We start from the raw sequence: 27,637 nt of genomic DNA, 5'->3' as shown, positions 1-27,637 counted from the left end.
GGAGTAACTCAGCGGGACAGGCAGCATCTCTGGAGAGAAGGAATGGGTGATGTTTCGGGTCGAGACCCTTCTTCAGATTTATGGGTTAGTAGGTTAATTGACTTGAGTCAGTCACATTATCGGGGTTAGTTCAGTTTTGTTTATTGTCACGTGTACTGAGGTACAGTGAAAAGCTTTTGTTGCCTGCTATCCAGTCAGCGCAAAAAGACAACACATGATTACAATCGAGCCGTTATGCAGTGTACAGATACAGGATAAAGGGAATAATGTTTAGAGCCCAGTAAGGACCGATTATAGATAGTCCGCGGGTCTCCAATGAGGTAGGTGGGCAGCTCAGGACCGCTCTCTAGTTGGTGAGAGGATGGTTCAGTTGCCTGATAACAGCTGGGAAGAAACTGTCCCTGAATCTGGAGGTGTGCGTGCGTTTTCACACTTCTGTGCCTCTTGCCTGACGAGGGGGGGAAGTGTCCGGGATGCGACTGGTCCTTGGTGATGCTGCTGGCCTTGGGTAGGTGGAGTGGAGTGGAGTCACAACGGAGTTGAGGAGATATTCCGAGGCGTCTTACCTTGCTCAGCACACGTATCACATCACCACGTCTGAAGGACAGCTCGTCTGCCTCTGCTCCCGTGCAATCCCAGAGTCCCAGGTAGAAGTCCTTGTAATCCAGGGTGCCGTTGCCTGCACGGAATGGGAGGCGGAGATCATGTCACTACTCCGACATTCATCCCCGCCACTTAATGCCATTGTATGAACAAAACCAATACAGCACAAGTGAGATAAGGACGCAAAGTGCTGGAGTAACTCAGAGGGTCAGGCAGCATCTCTGGAGAGAACGAATGGGTGATGTTTTTCGGGTCAAGACCCTTCTTCAGAAATGTCACCCATTCCTTCCCTCCAGAGATAATAGACCATAGACTATTCGGCCCTTCGAGCCAGCACCGCCATTCAATGGGATCATGGCTGATCATCCGCAATCAGTGCGCCGTTCCTGCCTTCTCCCCATATCCCCTGACTCCGCTTTCCTTAAGAGCCCTATCTAGCTCTCTCTTGAAAGCATCCAGAGCACCGGCCTCCACCGCCCTCTGAGGCAGAGAATTCCACAGACTCACAACTCTGTGTGTGAAAAAGTTCTTCCTCATCTCCGTCCTAAATTGCTTACCCCTTATCCTTAAACTGTGGGCCCTGGTTCTGGATTCCCCCAACATTGGGAACATGTTCCTGCCTCTAGTGTGTCCAAACCCTCAATAATCTTATATGTTTCAATGAGATATCCCCTCATCCTTCTAAACTCCAGAGTGTACAAGCCCTGCTAGTATGTTGCCTGTTCCACTGAGTTACTCCAGCTTTTTGTGTCTTATCTTTGGTTTAAACGGGCATCTGCAGTTCCTAAGATACAGCACGGAAACGAGCCCTTCGGCCCACCGAGTCCATGCCGACCATCGATCCCCCCGTACACTAGCTCTGCCCTACACACACACACACGAGGGGCAATTTACAGAGGGCCAGCCCATCGACAGACCGGCACGTCTTTGGGATGTGGGAGGAAACCGGAGCACCCGGAGAAAACCCATGCGGTCACAGGGAGAACGTGCAAACTCCGCACAGACAACAGCCGTAGTCAGGAACGAACCCGGGTCTCTGGCGCTGAGAGGCGGCGAATCTACCGCTGTGCCACCATGCCACCCCGGAGCAACAAGACGACATTAAGGCCCAAAGGCAGAATGTGAGACAGCATCAGTATAAACAGGCAGCACTAATACACCCCCCTACTCTCACTGCAAAGGGCCTGACCCACTTACTCGATTTTTTTCGGTGACTTGCCTGGCCACCCGTCATGGTTGCAGCAGGTGGCCGAAAAAACTCAACGTGTTGGAAATCCAGCGGCGACCAGAACAAGGTACATGCGGGCGGACTTGAACAAAGAGGCTAGCTGTCACACGATAACACTCCATCAGGACTTGATTTTTCTTTTGCAGTTGGATACATTTGGAAATGGAAGAGTCTCGGACCAGGGGCCACAGCCTCAGAATAAAAGAACGTTTGGTGTTGTACAGAGGCAGACAACAAGGCTGGAGAAACTCAGCGGGTGAGGCAGCATCTATGGAGGGAAGGAATAGGTGACGTTTCGGGTCGAGACCCGGAAGGGTCTTGACCCGAAACGTCATCTATTCCTTCGCTCCATAGATGCTGCCTCACCCGCTGAGTTTCCAGAAACAGAAACATAGAAAATAGGTGCAGGAGTAGGAGTAGGCCATTCGGCCCATCGAGCCTGCACCGCCATTCAATATGATCATGGCTGATCATCCAACTCAGTATCCCGTACCTGCCTTCTCTCCATACCCCCTGATCCCTTTAGCCACAAGGGCCACATCTAACTCCCTCTTAAATATAGCCAATGAACTGTGTGGCCTCAACTACCTTCTGTGGCAGAGAATTCCAGAGATTCACCACTCTCTGTGTGAAAAATGTTGTTCTCATCTCGGTCCTAAAGGATTTCCCCTTTATCCTTAAACTGTGACCCCTTGTCCTGGACTTCCCCAACATCGGGAACATTCTTCCTGCATCTAGCCTGTCCAACCCCTTGAGAATTTTGTACGTTTCTATAAGATCCCCCCTCAATTTTCTAAATCCTAGCGAGTACAAGCCGAGTCTATCTAGTCTTTCTTCATATGAAAGTCCAGACATCACTCACGACCATGCAGGCATCACCCTGTCGACTAGTGACCCCTGTACGGTGGTGAGCAGTCGCCCAAAGAGCCGAGCCTTTTTCTGGGCGCCGCTGGATTTTCAACATGTTGAACATTTTCTGCCACCTGCTGAGACTATGACGGGTGCCGGCAAGTCACCGGAAAAAAAATCGGGTAAGTGGGACAGGCCGTGAACACTGACACACGCCTCACCTTAACCCTGTGATACGCTCCACAATGAGAGAACGTGTTTGTTTATTTCAGTATCAGCTCAGAAATCCAATACTTGCGCATGCTAATTAGGGTCCTAAACATTAATGTTCGTTAAATTGGAAAAGGGTAAAAATAGAACGTGGAGATGATTAGAGACCGCTTCTGGTTTTGTGTACTGAAACAGGCTGGCAATTAAGCCAGCTCGCCTCCACAACAACAGAGTGGCTGTTTCAAGGTCGATAAAGTGGCGTGTTACAAACAACAAAATTAAAGCTGTGCTTGTGATGATGAATTTTGTCCACATAAAGTTAACCATAAAGTGAAAATCCCCATCCTGCACAGAATTAGCCTGGGGCAAGATGTGTCTTTCACCAGCCAGTGAGAAATGTCTGCTCTGGAGGCCGATGTTCTCTCTCCCCCCCCCTCCTGGGTCGCTACTCTGGCGGGGGCTGCAAGAGGCATTTAGTTTGTCTCAGAGTCGCTGATTATTTAATAGCCTCCTTGTCAGCTGTTTAAGTTAAAGCTGGACAAACGAGCAATGTTTTGTTAATGCAATCTACCCTGTGCTGTGGATGAGGATGATGCCAGTACTGTTGCAACCCAGCTTGTCTACACTCCAACACAGCCCACAGCAGGCAACAGCCAGCTCCACGCTCACAGGAAGAACAAACTGATTGTTAAAAAAAAGACTTTAGACTTTAGAGATACATCGTGGAAACAGGCCACTCGGCCCATCGAGTCCGTGCTGGCCAACGATCGCCCCTCCCCCCCGCACACACTGGCACTATCCTACACACACTAGGGGGGGACAATTTACAATTATACCGGCCAATTAACCTACAAACCCGCACGTCTTTGGAGTGTGGGAGGAAACCGGAGCACCCGGAGTAACTTGCAAACTCCACACAGACAGCACCTGTGGTTAGGGGGGCAGACATGAGGAAAGGGAGGTAGAGTCATGGAGAACTGGGCAGAGGGTGAGAGGGGAAGGGGGAGGAGGGACAATGAGGAGGGGATGGGGAGAGGGAGGAGAGAGGGGGGGAAGAGGAGGAGGGGAGGGGGAGGGGAGGGGGAAGAGGAGGGGAGGCCAGTTCATTGGCTATATTTAATCTCTGGAACTCTCTGCCACAGAGGGTAGTTGAGGCCAGTTCATTGGCTATATTTAAGAGGGAGTTAGATGTGGCCTTGTGGCCAAGGGGATCAGAGGGTATGGAGAGAAGGCAGGGATAGGATACTGAGTTGGATGATCAGCCATGATCATATTGAAGGGCCGAATGGCCTACTCCTGCACCTAATTTCTATGTTTCTATGTTTCTATGGGAGAGGCAATGAGGAGGGGATGGGGAGAGGGAGGGAGAGAGAATGGAGACACTCGGACTATCTTTGATTGGACTTCACTGGCTTTAACCTGCACTAAACGTTATTCTGTTAACATGTGTGGGTACACTAGAAACGGCTCGGTTGTAATCAAGTGTATCGTCATTCCGCTGACTGGCTAGCGCGCAACAAAAGCTTTTCACTGTACCTCGGTGCACGTGACAATAAACGACACTGAACTGGATGAGTGTGTGTGAGTGTACATGTGGCAGCTCGGTGTGTGGTCCCGGCTGCCAGTTTCCCACCATGAGCCTCATCAGTTGTGCTGGGGCTGGGCCTCCATCGGAAGCGGCACACACACGCTGCTGGCTGCTGGGCTGAACAATATGTGGAGCGGCAGGCGTGGAGCGGAGAGTCTGGCTGGGCGTAGTGGAGGGGAGACGAGATAAACACGCATCCTCTTCTATCCACGTCAGCGCCGACACATGTGGATGACAACAGGGCCACACGCTAGGTGATGTGGCGGAGGTGGGCTTGTGTCCAGGAATACACGCCCCCATCAATCTAACTCCCCTCCCCCTCCTGTTGCGGGTTGGCGGGGAGAGCTGTCCCACTCTATTGCATTTTTAAAAAAAATTAAAAAAAAAATTTTAAGTGCTGTTTTTCCCCCTTTTTCCTTCCGCCCACAATATTTAATATGTAAAATAATATGTGATCTTGATCAAGAAGGAAATGCAGATGCTGGAAAATCGAAAGTAGACAAAATTGCTGGAGAAACTCAGCGGGTGCAGCGGCATCTGTGGAGCGAAGGAAATAGGTAACGTTTCGGGCCGAAACCCGGAAGGAAATAGGTAACGTTTCGGGCCGAAACCCGGAAGGGTTTCGACCCGAAACGTTGCCTATTTCCTTCGCTCCATAGGTGCTGCTGCACCCGCTGACTTCCTCCAGCAATTTTGTCCACCTTCAATCCTGACCACAGGTGGTGTCTGTACGGAGTTTACACGTTCTCCCCGTGACCTGCGTGGGTTTTTTTTTTATTAAGTGCTGTTTTTTCCCCTTTTTCCTTCCGCCCACAATATTTAATATGTAAAATAATATGTGATTCTGTTTGTAGTTTGTTTGGTTGTTTGTTTGTTTGCCTTGTTGCACAAAGTCCGCGAGCATTGCCACTTTTCATTTCACTGCACATCTCGTATGTGGATGTGACGAATAGACTTGACTTGACTTGACTTGACTTGACTTGACTTGACTTGACTTGACTTGACTTGGGGCTCGGGAAACGTCACACTGGCCACACGGTTCCACTCAGTTCAGTTTAGTTTGAGTGTAGTTTATTGTCACGTGCACTGAGGTACAGCGAAAGGCTTTTGTTGCGTGCTATCCAGTCAGCGGAAAAAGACAATACGTGATCATTTACAGTGCAGGGCCACTACCGCTGCGCCTCCATCTGTTCTTTAGGGAGAGTCCAGAACCAGGGGGCCACACACAGTCTTAGAATAAAGGGGAGGTCATTTAAGACTGAGGTGAGCAAACAACTTTTTCACCCAGAGAGTTGCGAATTTATGGAATTCCCTGCCACAGAGGGCAGTGGAGGCCAAGTCACTGGATGGACTTAAGAGAGAGTTAGATAGAGCTCTAGGGGGCTAGTGGAGTCAAGGGATATGGGGAGAAGGCAGGCACGGGTTATTGCTAGGGGACGATCAGCCATGATCACAATGAATGGCGGTGCTGACTCGAAGGGCCGAATGGCCTCCTCCTGCACCTATTTTCTATGTGTCTATATTTCTATGTTTCTTTTGGCTAATATTCCCCTGCCAATTAAATGGAGTGACACAGCACGGAAACAGGCCCTTCGGCCCAACTCACCCATGCTGACCAAGGCGTTCACTCTAAGCGGGTCCCATTTGCCCGCATTTGGTCCCTCGAAACCTTTCCGACCCTCGTACCTGTCCAAATGCCTCTTACATGGGGCGGCAGAGGGAGAGTCGCGGCTTCACCGCGCCAGAGACCCGGGTTCAATCTTGCTCAAGGAGGAACTGCAGATGCTGGAAAATCGAAATTGCTGGAGAAACTCAGCGGGTGCGGCAGCATCTATGGAGCGAAGGAAATAGGCAACGTTTCGGGACGAAACCCGGAAGGAAATAGGTAACGTTTCGGGCCGAAACCCGGAAGGGTTTCGACCCGAAACGTTGCCTATTTCCTTCGCTCCATAGGTGCTGCTGCACCCGCTGAGTTCCTCCAGCAATTTTGTCCACCTTCAATCCTGACCACAGGTGCTGTCTGTACGGAGTTTACACGTTCTCCCCGTGACCTGCGTGGGTTTTCTCCGGGTGCTCCGGTTTCCTCCCACACTCCAAAGACGTGCGGGGGTTTTGCAGGTTGATTGGCTTTGACAAAATTGGAAAATTGTCCCTAGTGTGTGTAGGATAGTGTCATGGCCCTGTCCCACAGTACGAGTTCATTCCAAGAGCTCTCCCGAGTTTAGAAAAAAAAATCAAACTCGTGGCAAGCACGGAGAATGAACGTAGCCGGGCGCGTCGGAGTTCGGGGACGTCTCTTAGCGGCTCGCAAACGCTAACGGCAGGTACGTGGGAAGAATCGCTAAGCTCGGGAAGACTAGTTGAGGATTTTTTCCAACACGTTGAAAAATGTCCACGAGAGCCCCGAGTACTGACGAGCGGTAAATCTCCGAGTTCGAATCAGGGGGCAAACTCGGGGAGAGCTCTTGGAATGAACTCTGGAACTCTGGAATGAGTTCCAGAGTGGTGAATCTCTGGAACTCTCTGCCACAGAGGGTAGTTGAGGCCAGTTCATTGGCTATATTTAAAGAGGGAGTTAGATGTGGCCCTTGTGGCTAAAGGGATCAGGGGGTATGGAGAGGAGGCAGGTACGGGATACTGAGTTGGATGATCAGCCATGATCATATTGAATGGCGGTGCAGGCTCGAAGGGCCGAATGGCCTACTCCTGCACCTAATTTCTAATTTCTATGTTTCTATGTACCGTGGGACAGGACCATTAGCGTGCGGGGTGATCGCTGGTCGGCGAGGACTCGGTGGGCCGAAGGGCCTGTTTCTGCACTGCATCTCAAGATGCCTTAGCACGAGCGATAACAGAAACTAAGAGACCGTGACCATTTGCCCTGGAGCCGAGAAGTTGGAGATAATGTCGATTTCTTAAATAATATAAACGAATAAGGGAGGATTATTTGCTCAGCTTGTGGAAGCAGGGCTGGGGGACTGTGGATTTATGAGACTCGTTAGGTTGTGAGGGAAATGATCAGGAGGAATATCCGTCTGTTGGGAGTCGGGAACAGCGAGCGGTCGGAGTTGTGGATAGACAAGGCGGGCAGGCTGAGACGGTGCCCAGGGAAGGGTCGTGTCGGAAGGAACTGCAGATGCTGCTTTACACCGAGGATAAGACTCAACATGCTGGAGTAACTCAGCGGGACAGGCAAGACCTCACCACCCACACCTACAAAGCACCTGATCCTCCCTTCTCCATCCCACAGGCCAGAGCAGAACCCTGGTGACCAGGACAAGGCCGTTCGGCCCATCAAACTTGTCCTGGCCCTTTGATAAGAAACATTACTCACAAGTCATCGGAGCAGAATTAGGCCGTTTGGCCCATCAAGTCTACCCCGCCATTCAATCATGGCCGATCTACCTCTCCCTGCTAAACCCCACTCTCCTGCCTTCTCCCCATAACCCCCCCCCCCCCGAATTAATAAAGAATCTATCTATCTTTGCCTTAATAAAATAATCCATTGACTTGGCCTCCACAGATTCACCGCCCACTGACTAAATAAATTCCTCCTCATCTCCTTCCTAAAGGAAAGTCCGTTCATTCGGAGGCTGTGACCTCTGATTTTGGACTCACCCCCCCCCCCCCCCCCCCGATAAGTTGAGACATCGTCCCCACATCCACTCCACCCGGGTCTGCACCCTGCACTATTTTGGCCCTGCACCCCAGTCCCCTCCCCCCCCTCAGTTGACATCCCCACTGGCCACTTGTAAAGTCCTGGCATGACTTGTACCGTTTTGAAATCCATTTCTAACACAGCCACAAATTCCACAAAAAGCTTCTAAACACAGGCTCTGGGTGTGCTATTAATCTATTTTCTCATGTTACTCTCCCGAGGTACAATGAGCGATGACTTTCCCAAGCTGCTCTTCATAGGGCTGCGCGGTTTCAGTCCCACAACCAGATGCTTTGGCTGCCGAGAAAAATTCATCACAAACCTTAACAATTAACATCTGCACATTCTGGGAAGCAGAAACTGTAAAATTCGTAACTCTGAGCAAATGGCCAAACTTCTGTTGTCCTGCCTGTGTTTCTGAAGCTTGAGGGGGGTAACTGGCATGGAGCGCTGTCATCTCCAAATCAAACCCATGGTTACACCATAACATCACATGTGATAGAGGGGGGGATCATATAGAAACTTACAAAATTCTTAGGGGGTTGGACAGGCTAGATGCAGGAAGATTGTTCCCGATGTTGGGGAAGTCCAGAACAAGGGGGTCACAGTTTAAGGATAAGGGGGAATTCTTTTAGGACCGAGATGAGAAAATCATTTATCACACAGAGAGTGGTGAATCTGTGGAATTCTCTGCCACAGAAGGTAGTTGAGGCCACAGTTCATTGGCTATATTTAAGAGGGAGTTAGATGTGGCCCTTGTGGCTGAAGGGATCAGGGGGTATGGAGAGAAGGCAGGGATGGGATACTGAGTTGGATGATCAGCCATGATCATATTGAATGGCGGTGCAGGCTCGAAGGGCCGAATGGCCTACTCCTGCACCTATTTTCTATGTTTCTGTTTCTGGAAACTCAGCGGGTGAGGCAGCATCTATGGAGTGAAGGAATAGGTGACGTTTCGGGTCGAGACCCGGAAGGGTCTCGACCCGAAACGTCACCTATTCCTTCCCTCCATAGATGCTGCCTCACCCGCTGAGTTTCTCCAGCCTTGTTGTCTGCCTCTGTACAACACCAAACGTTCTTTTATTCTGAGGCTGTGGCCTCTGGTCCGAGACTCTCCCATTTCCAAATGTATCCAACTGTAAAAGAAAAATCAAGTCCTGATGGAGTGTCATCGTGTGACAGCTAGCCTCTTTGTTCAAGTCCGCCCGCATGCTAATTTGAGCTCACGTGCCCATCAATGTCTGGTCCACGTAGCTTCAGCAGCCTCATTAACCTGCACCTATTGTCTATGTTTCTATATTCACCAACGCTGTGCGTTTCTATGTTTCTATGGGAGTAGAATTAGGCCGTTCGACCCACCGTCTACTCCGCCATTCAATCATGGCTGATCTATCTCTCCCTCTCAACCCCATTCTCCTGCCTTCTCCCCATAACCCCTGACACCCGTACTAATCAAGAATCTATCTATCTCTGCCTTAAAAATACCCACTGACTTGGCCTCCACAGCCTTCTGTGGCAAAGAATTCCGCAGAATCACCACCCTCTGACTGAAGAAATTCCTCCTCATCTCAAAGATTCCTAAAAGACCGTCCTTTAATTAGAAGGCTGTGACCTCTAGTCCTAGACTCTCCCACTAGTGGAAACATCCTCTCCACATCCACTCTCTCCAAGCCTTTCACTATTCTGTCAGTTTCAATGAGGTCCCCCCTCATTCTTCTAAACTCCAGCGAGTACAGGCCCAGTGCCGACAAACACATTAAAAAACATTTCTTGACACAAAAGGAAGACATATGGGAAGCTAAAATACTGCAGGCACTGGATAGCAGAAATAAAATGGGTGGCACAGCGGTAGAGTTGCTGCCTCACAGCACCCGAGACCCGGGTTCGATCCTGACTACGGGTGCTGCCTGAACAGAGTTTGTATGTTCTCCCCGTGACCCGCGTGGGATTTCTCCCGAGATCTTTGGTTTATTCCCACACTCCAAAGGCGCACAGGTTTCGTAGGTTAATACCCGACTTGGCTTGGTACAAATGTAAAATTGCACTAGAGTGTGTGTAGGATAGTGTTAATGTGCGGGGATCACTGGTCGGCACAGACTCGATGGGCTGAAGGGCCTGTTTCCATGCTGTATCTCCAAACAAAACCTGCTCAGTATGACAATCAGCATCTGTAGGGAGAGAAAATACATGGAACACAGAACAGTACAGCACAGGAACAGGCCCTTCGGCCCATAATGTCTGTGCCGAACATTATCTGCCTGCATGCAATCAATATCCCTGCATATCCATGTGCCTATCCAAAAGTCCCTTCAATGCCATTATCGCATCTCATAAGTTCATAAGAATGACCGAATTAGTAGAAATATTTATGTTGAATAAGGAACTGCAGATGCTGGAAAAATCAGAGGTAGACAAAAAACGCTGGAGAAACTCAGCGGGTGAGGCAGCATCTATGGAGCGAAGGAAATAGGTGACGTTTCGGAAGTCAGAATTAGGCCATTCGGCCCATCAAGTCTACTCTACCATTCAATCACGGCTGATCTATCTCTCCCTCCTAACCCTCATTCTCCTGCCTTCTCCCCATAACCCCTGGCACCCGTACTAATCGAGAATCTGTCAATCTCCGCCTTCAAAATATCCATTGCATTGGCCTCCACAGACGTCTGTGGCAATGAATTCCACAGATTCACCACCCTCTGACTAAAGAGATTCCTCCTCGTCGCCTTTCTAAAGGAACGTCCTTTTATTCTGAGGCTGTGACCTCTGGTCCTCGACTAGGAAACATCCTCTCCACGTCCACTATGTCTCAGGCCTTTCACTGTTCGGTTCCTGCCTCCACCACCACCCCTGGCAATGTGTTCCAGGCACCCACAGGGATGGGTCGGTGTAAAAAACCCGCCCGCATGTGGCCTTTAAGCCTTGCCCGCCAAGTTTCGCCGACCCCTCCCTGTAGGACAAGAAACTTGTACGAGACGGAATGTTTAAGAAAGAACTGCAGATGCTGGAAAAGTCGAAGGGGGACAGAAAATGCTGGAGAAACTCAGCGGGTGAGGCAGCATCTATGGAGAAACGTTTTGGGCCGAGACCTTTCATTAGACTGATTAAAGAGAGAGTACAGAGGAGATTTACTAGAATGCTGCCTGGGTTTCAGCAACTAAGTTACAGAGAAAGGTTGAACAAGTTAGGTCTTTATTCTTTGGAGCGCAGAAGGTTAAGGGGGGACTTGATAGAGGTCTTTAAAATGATGAGAGGGATAGACAGAGTTGACGTGGATAAGCTTTTCCCATTGAGAGTAGGGAAGATTCAAACAAGAGGACATGACTTGAGAATTAAGGGACAGAAGTTTGGGGGTAACATGAGGGGGAACTTCTTTACTCAGAGAGTGGTAGCTGTGTGGAATGAGCTTCCAGTGGAAGTGGTGGAGGCAGGTTCGATTTTATCTTTTAAAAATAAATTGGATAGGTATATGGATGGGAAAGGAATGGATGGTTATGGTCTGAGTGCAGGTAGATGGGACTAGGTGAGAGCAAGTGTTTGGCACGGACTAGAAGGGCCGAGATGGCCTGTTTCCGTGCTGTAATTGTTATATGGTTCATTGTTACGCAGGTTTTAATACGGGCCAGTCTGAAGAAGGGACTCGACCCGAAACGTCGCCTTTTCCTTCTGCCAACTCAGCGGGTGAAGCAGCTTCTATGGAGCGAAGGAATGGGTGACGTTTCAGGTCGAGACCCTTCTGGAAACTCAGCAGGTGTGGCAGCATCTATGGAGCGAAGGAATAGGTGACGTTTCAGGTGACCTATTCCTTCTCTCCATAGATGCTGCCTCACCCGCTGAGTTTCTCCAGCATTTTTGTCCCCCTTCGACTTTTCCAGCACCTGCAGTTCTTTCTTAAACATTCAGTCTGGGGGGGGGGGGGGGGTCTTATAGAAACTTACAAAAATCTTAAGGGGTTGGACAGGCTAGATGCAGGAAGATTGTTCCCGATGTTGGGGGAAGTCCAGAACAAGGGGTCCACAGTTTAAGGATAAGGGGGAAATCTTTTAGGACCGAGATGAGGGAAACATTTTTCACACACAGAGAGTGGTGAATCTGTGGAATTCTCTGCCACAGAAGGTAGTTGAGGCCACAGTTCATTAGCTATATATAAGAGGGAGTTAGATGTGGCCCTTGTGGCTAAAAGGATCAGGGGGTATGGAGAGAAGGCAGGGATGGGATACTGAGTTGGATGATCAGCCATGATCATATTGAATGGCGGTGCAGGCTCGAAGGGCCGAATGGCCTACTCCTGCACCTATTTTCTATGTTTCTGTTTCTGGAAACTCAGCGGTTGAGGCAGCATCTATGGAGCGAAGGAATAGGTGACGTTTCGGGTCGAGTTTCCAGAAGGGTCTCGACCCGAAACGTCACCTATTCCTTCGCTCCATAGATGCTGCCTCACCCGCTGAGTTTCTCCAGCCTTGTTGTCTGCCTCTGTACAACACCAAACATTCTTTTATTCTGAGGCTGTGGCCTCTGGTCCGAGACTCTCCCATTTCCAAATGTATCCAACTGCAAAAGAAAAATCAAGTCCTGATGGAGTGTTATCGTGTGACAGCTAGCCTCTTTGTTCAAGACCGCCCGCATGCTAATTTGAGCTCACGTGCCCATCAATGTCTGGTCCGCGTGGCTTCAGCAGCCTCATTAACCTGTTTATTTTAGATTACTGCTGGATTTCCTGCAGCATTTATCAAGGAAAGTGGGATGGGGATGATTCATGTGCGGGCTTTTGTCCCTGGTGGTCCATTACTCTGCTGTTAAAACACGGAAGCTCCGAGAATTTGCATGTCACTCGGGCGGCAGCGGTAGAGTTGCTGCCTCACAGCGCCAGAGACCCCCGGTTCGATCCCGACCACGGGAGTTTGTACGTTCTTCCCCGAGACCCGCGCGGGGGTTTTCTCCGAGATCTTCGGTTTCCTCCCACACTCTTGGTTTCTTGGTCCTCCAAAATATTCCAAATGGAATTTAAACTGGAGGTGGTGGAGGCAGGGCTTAAGCCAGAAACGGTTTATTGGGAAGAAAGAGCTACTTTAAACTTAGTTGCATCTGGTTGGGTAACTATAGTTGGGGGGAGATTATTCCATGCTTTAATTGTGCGGGGGAAGAACGAATTGCTGTACACATCTGTCTTTGTAGCTGGGATCACAAATTGGATCGAATGCCCTCGTCTGCTCCTAATTGGTTTGGGTTTGGTGTAGGTCTTGTAGTCTATGTCGAGCTGACCATTTAACATTTTGTAAAAACAGGTCAAACGGTGAGCTTCACATCTGTCTGTCTTGGAGAGGGTTCCACCGCAGAGAATTCAGAAGACGTGCAGGTTTGTAGGTGAATTGGCTTCGGTGTAAAATTGTAAATTGTGTGTAGGGTGGTGTTAGTGTGCGGGGATCATTGGTCGCTGCGGGCTCGGTGGGCCGAAGACCCTGTTTCCACGCTGTTCCACCACTAAACTAAACTAAACTAAACTAAACTTGCTTCTCGTACGAGCTCAGGCTGCCACCATTGTTACAGTCATCGAGGTGCGTCAGTGCAGAGTAGCACAAAAAGCTGGAGTAACTCAGCGGGAGAGAAGGAATGGGTGACGTTTCGGCTCGAGACCCTTCTTCGGAGTTGCCTCAGGCAGCTAGTTGGAGGAACACGGAAGTCAATTTGTACAAAGCAAGCAGCCACGATCACAAATGAGGGGTGCAACGGATTTTTCAGCGAAACGCACAGCGTTGGTGAATATAGAAACATAGACAATAGGTGCAGGTTAATGAGGCTGCTGAAGCCACATGGACCAGACATTGATGGGCACGTGAGCTCAAATTAGCATGCGGGCGGTCTTGAACAAAGAGGCTAGCTGTCACACGATAACACTCCATCAGGACTTGATTTTTCTTTTGCAGTTGGATACATTTGGAAATGGGAGAGTCTCGGACCAGAGGCCACAGCCTCAGAATAAAAGAACGTTTGGTGTCGTACAGAGGCAGACAACAAGGCTGGAGAAACTCAGCGGGTGAGGCAGCATCTATGGAGGGAAGGAATAGGTGACGTTTCGGGTTGAGACCCGGAAGGGTCTCGACCTGAAACGTCACCTATTCCTTCGCTCCATAGATGCTGCCTCGCCCGCTGAGTTTCCAGAAACTTAGAAACATAGAAAATAGGTGCAGGAGTAGGTCATTCGGCCCTTCGAGCCTGCACCGCCATTCAAGATGATCATGGCTGATCATCCACCTCAGTATCCTGTACCTGCCTTCTCTCCATACCCCCTGATCCCTTTAGCCACAAGGGCCACATCTAACTCAGATTCAAATTCAGCTTCAATTTAATTGTCATTGTCAGTGTACAGTACAGAGACAACAAAATGCATTTGTAACGAAATGACCCTGTACTCCCTCTTAAATATAGCCAATGAACTGAGGCCTCAACTACATTCTGTGGCAGAGAATTCCAGAGATTCACCACTCTCTGTGTGAAAAATGTTTTCCTCATCTCGGTCCTAAATGATTTCCCCCTTATCCTTAAACTGTGACCCCTTGTCCTGGACTTCCCCAACATCGGGAACAATCTTCCTGCATCTAGCCTGTCCAACCCCTTAAGAATTTTGTAAGTTTCTATAAGATCCCCCCTCAATCTCCTAAATTCCAGCGAGTACAAGCCGAGTCTATCCAGTCTTTCTTCATAAGAAAGTCCTGACATCCCAGGAATCAGTCTGGTGAACCTTCTCTGCACTCCCTCTATGGCAATAATGGCCTTACTCAGATTTGGAGACCAAAACTGTACGCAATACTCCAGGTGTGGTCTCACCAAGACCCTGTACAACTGCAGTAGAACCTCCCTGCTCCTATACTCAAATCCTCAAATCCTTTTGCTATGAACGCAGCGGATCAGGCGGCATCTACAGAGGGAAATCCTGAGCATCCACAGCTCTGTGGGTTAACGGAATCAAGGGTTGTGGGGAGAAAGCAGGAACGGGGTAATGCTCCCGATGTTGGGGGAGTCCAGAACCAGGGGCCACACACAGTTTAAGAATAAGGAGTAAGTCATTTAGAACGGAGACGAGGAAACACTTTTTCTCACAGAGAGTGGTGAGTCTGTGGAATTCACTGCCTCAGAGGGCGGTGGAGGCAGGTTCTCTGGAGGCTTTCAAGAGAGAGCTAGATAGGGCTCTTAAGAATAGCGGAGTCACGGGATATGGGGAGAAGGCAGGAGCGGGGTACTGATTGGGGATGATCATCCATGATCATATTGAATGGCGGTGCTGGCTCGAAGGGCCAAATGGCCTACTCCTGCTCCTATTGTCTATTGTCTATTGTAATGATTCTGGGTGCTCAGCCATGATCATATTGAATGGCGGTGCTGGCTCGAAGGGCCGAATGGCCTACTCCTGCACCTATTGTCTATTGTAATGATTCTGGATGCTCAGCCATGATCATATTGAATGGCAGTGCTGGCTCGAAGGGCCGAATGGCCTACTCCTGCATGTATGTTTCCATGTTACTGTTCCCATCCCCATTTGATGCCTGGCTCGCTGAGTTCCTCCAGCATCTGTGATTTGTTTCGGAAAGAGTTAACGAGGAATGCCCTGTCACGGGTGCCTTCACCCTCCTGCCCTCCTGTTGTTTTCTCCGAGGTTGTGTTCCTGTTTCCTCTCTGCCCCGTGGGATCGGATAAGGATGTGGACAGGGGTTTCCTGCCCCTCTCTCGCCCCTCCTCTCCCGGCCCCCCTTCGCTGCCTGCGGCTCTGGTGATAAGACGGTGCCTCGACCTTCACATCCGCACACAGCCCGACCCAGAGTCTCCCCTCTCCCTCCGACCTCGAGAGGTGACAACCGAAACAATGGTGTGTCGGAAAGGAACTGCAGACGTCAGTTTAAACCGACGATAGACACAAAATGCTGGAGTAACTCAGTAACACAGGAGACTTAGAGTGATACAGTGTGGACAATTTTCACGCAGAGAGTGGTGAATCTGTGGAATTCTCTGCCACAGAAGGTAGTTGAGGCCACAGTTCATTGGCTATATTTAAGAGGGAGTTAGATGTGACCCTTGTGGTTAAAGGGATCAGGGGGTATGGAGAGAAGGCAGGGATGGGATACTGAGTTGGATGATCAGCCATGATCATATTGAATGGCGGTGCAATCTCGAAGGGCCGAATGGCCTACTCCTGCACCTAGTTTCTATGATTCTATGGAAACAGGCCCTTCGGCCCAACTTGCCCACACTGGCAACAATGTCCCAGCTAGTTAGTCTCACCTGCCTGCGTTTGGTCCATATCCTCCAAACCTGTCCTATCCATGTACCTGTCTAACATCTCTGGAGAAAACGAATAGGTGACGTTTCAGGTCGAGACCCTTCTTCAGGCTAAGTGTATACTGTATGTGTGTATATAATCTGTACAAACCAAACTTTATTCTTGTTTATTGTATAGTTCACAGTGTACTTTGTTTACATATTGTGTTGTGCTGCTGCAAGTAAGAATGTCATAGTTCTATCTGAATGAAACACTCTCGACTCTTGAGTCAGAGGAGAGGGAAAGGAGAGATATAATCGGTGATAGAGAGAAATCTAAAGCAAATGAATGAAAGATATGCAAGGGAGTAACGATGATCAAGGAGAGGTGGTCCATTGTTGATGATGGGCTCGGAGATCACGAGTTTAGTTTAGTTCAGAGATACAGCGCGGAAACCAGCGATCCCCGCACACTAACACTATCCTACACACACACTAGGGACAATTAGGTTAATTACCTACAAAGCTGTACGTCTTTGGAGTGTAGGAGGAAACCAAAGATCCCGGAGAAAACCCACGTGGACACGGGAAAAACTCCGTACAGACAGCACCCGTGGTCAGGATCGAACCCGGGTCTCTGGCGCTGTGAGGCAGGAGCTCTGCAGCTGCGCCACCGTGCCGCCGGTAAAGACAAGGAAACTCAACAGGGCGTCAGTGAAACTTGTCAGATGACTCGGGTGGAGGGAGGGACATGGTTTCCTTAACCACCAACAGGAGGCGACGCAAGTGTATCACAGCAAGGGGGAGTCCTTTGTCTGTTGTCGCCAGGAGGCAGTGAAGATAGCTAATTGGCCGTCATTGCGAGAGGATTTGAGTTTAGGAGCAAGGAGGTCCTACTGCTGTTGTACAGGTGAGACAGCACCTGGAATATTGTGTGCAGTTTTGGTCTCCTCATTTGAGGAAAGACATTCTTGCTATTGAGGGAGTGCAGCGTAGGCTCACCAGGTTAATTTCATTCTTGCTATTGAGGGAGTGCAGCGTAGGCTCACCAGGTTAATTTCCGGGATGGCGGGACTGACATATCACGAAAGAATGGGTCGGCTGGGCTTGTTTTCACTGGAATTTAGATTTCCCCCTAATCCTTAAGGATGAGAGGGGATCTTATGGAAACATATAAAATTCTTAAGGAGTATAAACCAAGTCCTTAAGGGATTAGACAGGCTAGATGCAGGAAAAATGTTCCCGATGTTGGGGGAGTCCAGAGTTTAAGAATAAGGGGTAGACCATTTAGGACTGAGGTGAGGAAAAACCTTTTCACTCAGAGAGTTGTGAATCTGTGGAATTCTCTGCCACAGAAGGCAGTGGAGGCCAATTCACTGGATGTATTCAAGAGAGAGTTAGACATCGCTCTTAGGGCTAACGGAATCAAGGGATATGGGGAGAAAGCAGGAACGGGGAACTGATTTTAGATGATCAACCATGATCATATTGAATGGCGGTGCTGGCTCGAAGGGCTGAATGGCCTACTCCTGTACCTATTGTCTATGTCTCTATTCTGCCCTGCACTCAGCAAAACCCTCGTCTGATGAAACGCACCTTCTGTCCATTCGCCTGCCTTCGTTCTGCTGCCCCATTCCCGATGCTTCAACAAACTATAGCATCCACATCCTCTGGAGGAAGATAATCCCAGATTCCCGCATGCTCGCTGTGGGAAAAGACTTCCTGATTTCCCTCTGGAATGCTCTAACTTTAGGACGGCACGTCCGGGTCCCTGACTCCCTACAGGAAATAATACCCTCCTGGATCCCGATGTTATTTTCCGTTTAAAGTCCAAGGCCGCTAGACTTTAGAGATACAGCGTGGAACCAGGACCTTTAGCCCACTGAGACCGCACCGCCCAGCGATCACCACGGATACTAGAACCATCCTACAATTTACAATGACACCAAGCCAATTAACCTGGAAACCTGCACGTCTTTGGAATGCGGAAGGAAACCGGAGCACCCGGAGAAAACCCACTCGGGTCACGGGGAGAACGTACAAACTCTGTACAGACAGCACCCGGGTCTCCGGCGCTGTGAGGCAGCAACTCTACCGCTGCCCCACCCTGTCGCCACCAGTTATTTTGGCCAATGTTCCCCAGCCAAATCCATAGAGTGATACAGCGTGGAAAAAGGCCCTTCTGCCCAACTCACCCATACTAACCAAGATGCCACATCTAGGCTAGCCTCATTTGCCTGCATTTGGCCCACATCCCTCTAAACCTTTCCTATCCATGTACCTGTCCAAGTGTCCAAGAGTCGCTGCCTTACAGCGCCTAAGACAAGGGTTCATTCTGACTTCAAATGCTGTCTGTACGGAGTTTGCACGTTCTAGTCAAGGCATTAGAAGACTATGGGTTGAACGGTGGGATGAGGAGGTGTGATGTGTCATTAACTCTGGGCCTGTCACCTGAGGAGATAAGTATCAGTGGATATTTTTAAGACAGAGATAGATAAATTCTTCATTTGTACAGGTGTCAGGGATTACAAGGAGAAGGCAGGAGAATGCGGTTAGGAGAGAGAGGTAGACCAGCCGTGATTGAATTACAAAGTAGACTTGACGGGCCGAATGGCCCAATTCCGCTCCGATGACATGTGAACCACCCCTCCCTAATCTCGCTGAGAGTTTTATCTACTCAGTTCTGCCATCAACCTGCTAAACCTCTTCTCCCATCCCTGTCTCATGAACTACTCGTACAACGTATGAAGCTATGGACCTGTGAATAGCGCTGATTGGGGGAGGTGCACGTGTGACACGGGGGCGCTCGGTTACCTGAACTGCCGTTCTCGTCGTCCTCGCTATCTGGCGGAATGGGTGGAGGGAAGTCATCCTCTGGAAGAGAGAGAAGGTGCAGAGAGTTCATCATTTACTTATCTATCTATTTATCTATTTATCTATTTATTTATTTAATTAATTCTTTATTTCGAACAGAATAAAAGAATAAAAAGCAAGTGTGAAACAGCATACAAAAAATGAAAAAAAACCCAAAACAAGAATATTTATAAAGTGTCATAAACAATATCTATAAATAAATGAAATTGTATGTGTCCGAAAAGGAGCAGGAAGAAGCCAAAGCTTATTAATTAACCATATATAACCATATAACCATTCCAGCACGGAAACAGGCCATCTCGGCCCTACAAGTCCGTGTCGAACACGTATTCTCCCCTAGTCCCATCTGCCTGCACTCAGACTATAACCCTCCATCCATTCCTTTCCCGTCCATATACCTATCCAATTTATTTTTAAATGATAAAATCGAACCTGCCTCCACCACTTCCACTGGAAGCTCATTCCACACAGCTACCACTCTCTGAGTAAAGAAGTTCCCCTCATGTTACCCCTAAACTTCAGTCCCTTAATTCTCAAGTCATGTCCTCTTGTTTGAATCTTCCCTACTCTCAGTGGGAAAAGCTTATCCCACGTCAACTCTGTCTATCCCTCTCATCATTTTAAAGACCTCTATCAAGTCCCCCCTTAACCTTCTGCGCTCCAAAGAATAAAGACCTAACTTGTTCAACCTATCTCTGTAACTTAGTTGCTGAAACCCAGGCAACATTCTAGTAAATCTCCTCTGTACTCTCTCTATTTTGTTGACATCCTTCCTATATTTGGGCGACCAAAATTGTACACCATACTCCAGAATTGGTCTCACTAATGCCTTGTACAATTTTAACATTACATCCCAACTTCTATACTTATTCCCACCCCTTATTCAACTGCTTGTAATTATCTTATACAAATTTAGCAGCTATATGTACACCACATGTACATCAGCAGCTATATATATGTACACCATATGTACACCAGCAGTTATATATATGTACACCACATGTACACCAGCAGCTATATATATGTACACCACATGTACACCAGCAGTTATATATATGTACACCAAATTATTTACGTTTATACACTAATCAAATATTTACAAACCCATACAAAAAAAGAGAGAATTAAAGAAAAAGGAAAATACAAAACCCTCATATACTATAAAGTATCTCTTGGTCATATATACAACCCATCACCCTATAATCACCCTTCCCAATACAATCAGTATAACAGTATATCATCGCCCTGCTCTCGACCTCGTTACAGCGACAGGGAGAGGTGTAGGGGGGGCAGACGAGACAACTGTGGGGTTTAAGGGCCTGTCTCACTTGGCCATCTTTTCGGCGACTGCCGGCATCGCTGACCGACGTATCAGGTCATTGAAAAAAATTACAGTGTGACGCGGCGAGACCACACCTGGAGTGTTGCGTACAGTTTTGGTCTCCTAATCTGTGGAAATACATTATTGCCATAGAGGGAGTACAGAGAAGGTTCACCAGGCTGATTCCTGGGATGGACTGGATAGACTCGGCTTGTACTCGCTAGAATTTAGAAGATTGAGGGGGGATCTTATAGAAACTTACAAAATTCTTAAGGGGTTGGACAGGCTAGATGCAGGAAGATTGTTCCCGATGTTGGGGAAGTCCAGGACAAGGGGTCACAGTTTAAGGATAAGGGAGAAATCTTTTAGGACCGAGATGAGGAAAACATTTTTCACACAGAGAGTGGTGAATCTCTGGAATTCTCTTCCGCAGAAGGTAGTTGAGGCCAGTTCATTGACTATATTTAAGAGAGAGTTAGATGTGGCCCGTGTGGCTAAAGGGATCAGGGGGTTTGGAGAGAAGGCAGGTACGGGATACTGAGTTGGATGATCAGCCATGATCATATTGAATGGTGGTGCAGGCTCGAAGGGCCGAATGGCCTACTCCTGCACCTATTTTCTATGTTTCTATGATGTTTGACGTGTTTTCAAGTGTCGCAACATTTTTTTTGTCGCCGCTGGATTTTGAAATGTTCAACATCTTTTGGTGACACTGATATGACGCTGACAGTCGCCGAAAAAATCGCAAGTGGGACAGGCCCTTTAAAGATAAAATGTGAACTTTAAAGTCCGTTGTGTCACTTGGAGAGGAGGGATTCACCAGTTTGCCAGTCAAGGCACAGGTATGAGCTTGAGTTTGAGTTTTGTTTATTGTCATGTGTACCGAGGTACAGTGAAAAGCTTTTGTTGCGTGCTAACCAGTCAGCGGAAAGACAATACATGGTTACAATCGAGCCGTCCACAGTGTACAGATACATGATAAAGGGAATAACATGATTACCGTTTAGTGCAAGATAAAGCCAGTAAAGTCCAATCAAGGATAGTCCGAGGGTCTCCAATGAGGCAGATAGTAGTTCAGCACTGCTCTCTAGTTGGTGGTAGGATGGTTCAGTTGCCTGATAACAACTGGGAAGAAACTGTTCCTGAATCTGGAGGTGTGTGTTTTTGCACTTCTGTACCTCTTGCCCGATGGGAGAGGGGAGAAGAGGGAGTGGCCGGGGTGCGTGCGACTGGTCCTTGGATGATGCTGCTGGCCTTGCCGAGGCAGCGTGAGGTGTAGATGGAGTCGATGGGAGGGAGGTTGGTTTATGCGATGGTCTGGGCTGCTGCGTCCACAACTCTCTGCGATTCCTTGCGGGCTTGGACGGAGTTTGCCACGGTGCATCCCGATGAAACACAGCGGGCTGGAAGCGCTCTGTCAGTTTCACGTGATGGGCACCAGCAAGAACGTAACTCGCTATCAAAACATGGAGGGGACGCGGTGGGGGGGGGCACAATATTTTGGCGGCCACGCACGCATGCGCACACACACACACACACACACACACACACACACACGCACGCACACACACACACACACACACACACACACACACACACACACACACACACACACACACACACACACACACACACACACACACTCATACACACACACACTCACACACATACACACACACACACACACACACACACACCACGAGGCTTCGGAGGCTCACATCCAGCGCTAAACAGCGGAGATTTTCAATAAAATCGGGATCACAAAAACACACACGGGATGTCTCTCCACCTCTCCAAAACATGGGGGGGGGGGGGGTCGTGTCCCCCTCTGTCCCTCCCGGGTTTTCCGCCCCTGGTGGAGAGGGTGGCTGGGAAGTCGGGTCAGGGTTTTGATGAAGCTGAATCTTCTCCGTCAGTTTCTGAAGACTGAGATGGAGGAAGGTTGGAGTTTATTGAACCAATATCTGTCCCGTCAGAACCACAGAAGTGCAAGGGCTCCACAGGAACGAGCGCGACAAAAAACTCTTTAAACTCGCAGCGTTCCCTACTCCATATGCATCTCTGTGTCTACACCCTGCCTTTTTGTTCGAATGGAAATCAATTCAAATCAGCTCACGGTTCAGTGCTTATTTATAAATTTGATCTCAACTTAGTTGAGTCAGGCTTTGGGGAAGACCCAAGGGAGGTTGGCCTGCACAACAGATCTCTTCAAAACAAATCAGTTCCTGGGCTGCAAACTCCTTGCGAACACTTGTAACCTGATTAGAATTGACTGGGAATACATTTGGCCGGGCGACTGCTTGTGGTGTGATGGGTCGCGCGATCCACAGAGTCAGTCTGTCCAACCACAACGACTAAACTGCCCCAGCCCAGACGCTCAGCTTTCCCCCAGCTATTGACCAGCTGATGGTTATAAGGTCACCCTTGGACTCCCTCCCAAGCAGAAGTCATTAAACAAGCCTTTCAGATAATTAGAGGTTATACTGCCATCGACTGACCACCCTCCACCCCTGCTCACCCCGTCTTGGGCAAGGGGGGGCACAATCTTTAACCTTGGAGCCAGGCTGCTCCTGACGCAGGTTTTGGGGAAAGCGTGTAGGAAAAATGCTGGTTTAAATCGAAGGTTGATGCACAATGCTGGAGTAACTCAGCGGGACAGGCAGCATCTCTGGAGAGAAGGAATGGGTGACGTTTCCGGTCGAGACCCTTCTTCAGACTGATGTCAGGGGAGTGGGCGGGACAGAGATAAAATGTAGTCGGAGACAGTAAGACTGGTGGGAGAACTGGGAAGGGGGGGGGGGATGGATGGAGAGAGGGGGAAAGCAAGGGCTAGCTGAAGTTAGAGAAGTCAATGTTCACACCGCTGGGGTGCAAGCTGCCCAAGCGGAATATGAGGTGCTGTTCCTCCAATTAGCGCTGGGCCTCACTCTGACAATGGAGGAGGCCCAGGACAGAGAGGTCAGTGTGGGAATGGGAGGGGGAGTTAAAGTGTTGAGAGATCAGGTAGGTTTAGGCAGACTGAGCGGAGGTGTTCAGCGAAACGATGCGTTTGGTCTCGCCGATACCCAGCAGTTCACACCGGGAACAGTGGATAGGGAACGTTTTCTTCACAATGAGAGGCAGTAGAAATCTGGTACCATTATGTTGAAGAGACATTCGGTCACGTACAGGGAGAGGGCAATTTTATAGGGCTGTTATCATGGGCCAAACGCGGGCAGGTGGGAGTGGTATAGATGGGGGCATGTTGGTCCGTGTGGGCAAGTTGGGTCGAAGGGCCTGTTTCCGCACTGTATGACCCTGGGTAGAGAGACACGGTGAAAGGCTTTTGTTGCACGCTACCCAGTCAAAGACAAGACTAGACATGAATACAAGGAATGTTTCTGCTCTGGGGAGAAGGCAGGAGAATGGGGTTGAGACGGAGAGATAGATCAGCCATGAGAGCATGGCGGTGTAGACTCGATGGGCCGAATGGCCTAATTCTGCTCCTAGAGCCAAGAGCTGTGTGGGGGACAGCATCGTTGATGGTCAGGCTATGGAAGATGATGCATTCGAGAAGGGAAAGCCTTGAGGCATCTCCAGCGGCTCACTGCAGTTAGCGGCCATAACTCTGAGCCTAACTCAACCTTGCAAATGAGACACTCCCCCGACATGCACGGATTCCAGGAGATGTATCTCTGGGGGCGGAATACCTTGATGCTGTAATCAGCTGATTTGATAGATAACACACAACCTGTTATCATTGTAATGGTTTCCTCCCACAGCCCACCGACATGCTGGCAGGATAATTTGGCAGTCGTAAATCGTAGCTTAATAGCAAAAAAAGAATCAAAGGGGAGTTGTTAGTTGAGTTTCGTTTAGAGATACAACGCGGAAACAGGCCCTTCGGCCCATTGAGTCCGTGCCGACTAGTGCGCTATCCTACACACTTTAGGGGCAATTTACAATTTTACCGGAGCCAATTGACCTACAAAGCCACACGTTTTTGCAGTGCGGGAGGAAACCAGAGCACCCGGAGAAAAGCCACGCGGCCACAGGGAGAACGTGCAAACTCCACACAGACAGCACCCGTGGTCAGGATGGAACCCGGGTCTCTGGCGCTGTGAGGCAGCAACTCTACCGCTGCGCCACCGTGATGCCTGCTTAAACACCATTATCGTATGGGCCGCTACCCTGGAACGCAGGTCATCGCGGTCACAGGGAGAACTTGCAAACTCCACACAGACAGCAGGCACCCTACATTAATTTTGGGATGTGGGAAAAAAAAACAGACGATCCTGAGGAAACTCACACTGTCACAGGGAGTACGTGCAAACTCCACAGAGACAGCACCAAAGGTCAGGATCAAACCCGGGCCACTGGCGCTGCAAGGCTCGGTCCCGACTACGGGTGCTGTCTGTACGGAGTTTTACGTTCTCTCCATGACCTGCGTGGATTTTTGCCGAGATCTTCTGTTTCCTCCCACATTCCAAAAACATACAGGTTTGTAGGTAAATTGGCTTGGTGTAAATGTGTGTGTTGGATAATAGAAACAGAAACATAGAAATTAGGTGCAGGAGTAGGCCATTCTGCCCTTCGAGCCTGCACCACCATTCAATATGATCATGGCTGATCATCCAACTCAGTATCCCGTAACTGCCTTCTCTCCATACCCCCTGATCCCCTTAGCCACAAGGGCCACATCTAACTCCCTCTTAAATATAGCCAATGAACTGGCCTCAACCCGTCTGAAGAAGGGTTTCGGCCCGAAACGTTGCCCATTTCCTTCGCTCCATAGATGCTGCTGCACCCGCTGAGTTTCTCCAGCTTTTTTGTGTGGCCTCAACTACCCTCTGTGGCAGAGAGTTCCAGAGATTCACCACTCTCTGTGTGAAAAAAGCTCTTCTCATCTCGGTTTTAAAGGATTTCCCCCTTATCCTTAAGCTGTGACCCCTTGTCCTGGTCTTCCCTAACATCGGGAACAATCTTCCTGCATCTAGCCTGTCCAATATACAATATCCAATATATAATGTGCGGGGATCGCTGGTCGGCACGGACCCGGTGGGCCGAAGGGCCTGTTTCCACGCTGTATCTCTAAACCAAACCCGTGGACACAAGATCTGGCCATCTCCTGCTGATGGAATCAAGGGATATGGGGAGAAGGCAGGAACGGGGGCACTGATTTTGGGGGATGATCAGCCATGATCATATTGGATGGCGGTGCTGGCTCGAAGGGCCGAATGGCCTCCTCCTGCGCCTAGTTTCTATGTTTCTAAAACTTCTAGGACTGAGCAGTTTGGTTTGGAAAGAGCACCATGAGACACAGAAGCATGATGGGGCCATTCGGCCCATCGAGCCTGTTCTGCCACCACTACCGGGCAGCAGTCCCAATGGAGAAATGCAAGCAGAGTGTGGGAGACTCGCTGTTGGCGACGGGGCCTTTAGTCAGGTCAATAAACCAAGTCCCTTTCTTCTGCTTGTGCTGCGCAAAGAGAATATTAACGGCAGCTGGCTATTTCTGGATGTCCGCTGTCTGAAAGGGAAGATTGAATGGCATCTCGCCGGTGAACTGTGTGCAATGGACAAGATGGTGACATCCCATTAATCCACACTTCATGCATGTTCCACTGCCATGCAGGTGAGATGAGTGCCTCATCATTAAAGGTTGTGAGGACCTCAGCTCTTGAGATACATGGAGATGCAAATGTAGACAATAGACAATAGGTGCAGCAGGAGGCCATTCAGCCCTTCGAGCCAGCACCACCATTCAATGTGATCATGGCTGATCATCCCCAATCAGTACCCCGTTCCTGCCTTCTCCCCATATCCCCTGACTCCACTATCTTCAAGAGCCCTATCCAGCTCTCTCTTGAAAGTATCCAGAGAACTCTCTGAGGCAGAGAATTCCACAAACTCACCACTCTCTGTGAGAAAAAATGTTTCCCCATCTCCGTTCTAAATGGCTTACCCCTTATTCTTAAACTGTGTGGCCCCTGGTTCTGGACTCCCCCAACACCGGGAACGTGTTTCCTGCCTCTAGCGTGTCCAAACCCCTTAATAATAATTTTTCCAGCTTCTGCAGTTCTTTCTTAAAACGTAATAATCTTAATGTGGTTTTGGTATCCAAGGCACAGGGCAGGTGCTTGTAAACACTGGCACTCCATCAGAACCCAGCACCTACCCCATTTATCCACATCCTGACAGGCCCATTACCCGCTACTGCCATCGATAAAGGTGTACACACAATCCTTTATCCGTTCACCAATGGCTTCATTCCTGACGGACGGCCATCAAACAGATTGTCAAAATAGTCCATCATCTTTATGGGATTGCAGCTTGCTCAATGATTGGTGTCCTCCTTGGCACACTCCATCTTGGATGGCAAACCTTCTTCCGGACTTTGTTAAAGTTTGTCCCTCTGCTTGCTAACGGATTCCTCTTTCCCCACTGATTTTTACCACAATTTGCTCGAAACTGGCGACAGCCTAAAATGTAGGTTTAGGCTTGTCGTTGTCACATGCGCCCAGGTACAGTGGCAAGCGCTGCCCTGCACGCTGAAACCAAACAGACACCGATGCGATCAGTTCAATCTCAACTACGACACATCGAGCAAAGGGGAAGACACAGAGTGCAGGATACACAGAGTTTATTTACTTTTACAGTGGACTTTAATTTCGAGATACAGCGCAGAAACAGGCCCTTCGGCCCACCGAGTCCGTGTCGGCCAGCCATCACCCCACGCACTAGCGCTATCCCACACATGAGGGACACTTTACAGTCTTACAGAAGCCAATTAACATACAAACCTACACGGCTTTGGAGTGTGGGAGGAAAGGGGAACGCCTGGAGAAAAACCCATGTGGTCACGGGGAGAACATGCAAACTCCGTACCGACAGCACCCGTAGTTGGGATCGAACCCGGGTCTCTGGCGCTGTGAGGCAGCTGCCCCACCCGCTGCACCATCGTGCCGCACCTACGGGTTTGGTAATCCTTTAAGTTTATAGAGATACTGCGTGGAAACGGGGCCCTTCGAATGGCCGAATTCTGCTCCTATGACTTGAGGACAACTTATGGCAACAAAA

General features: G+C 49.3%; 1 protein-coding gene across 1 annotated transcript in view; it reads right to left on the bottom strand.

Annotated features, from left to right (window-relative positions):
* LOC129710131 (src kinase-associated phosphoprotein 2-like) overlaps positions 1-27,637 on the bottom strand; it is a 295,021-nt gene that overhangs the window by 34,718 nt on the left and 232,666 nt on the right. The window contains exons 10-11 of the mRNA XM_055656879.1: positions 19,198-19,257; positions 567-679 (exon numbers count right to left, since the gene is read on the bottom strand). Of these exons, the coding sequence (XP_055512854.1) occupies positions 567-679; positions 19,198-19,257 (173 nt within the window). The remainder of the gene's footprint in view (positions 1-566; positions 680-19,197; positions 19,258-27,637) is intronic.

This window comes from Leucoraja erinacea, chromosome 27, assembly GCF_028641065.1.
Source record: "Leucoraja erinacea ecotype New England chromosome 27, Leri_hhj_1, whole genome shotgun sequence".
Lineage (NCBI taxonomy): Eukaryota > Metazoa > Chordata > Chondrichthyes > Rajiformes > Rajidae > Leucoraja > Leucoraja erinaceus.
This window is presented reverse-complemented; position numbering and strand designations above follow the sequence as displayed.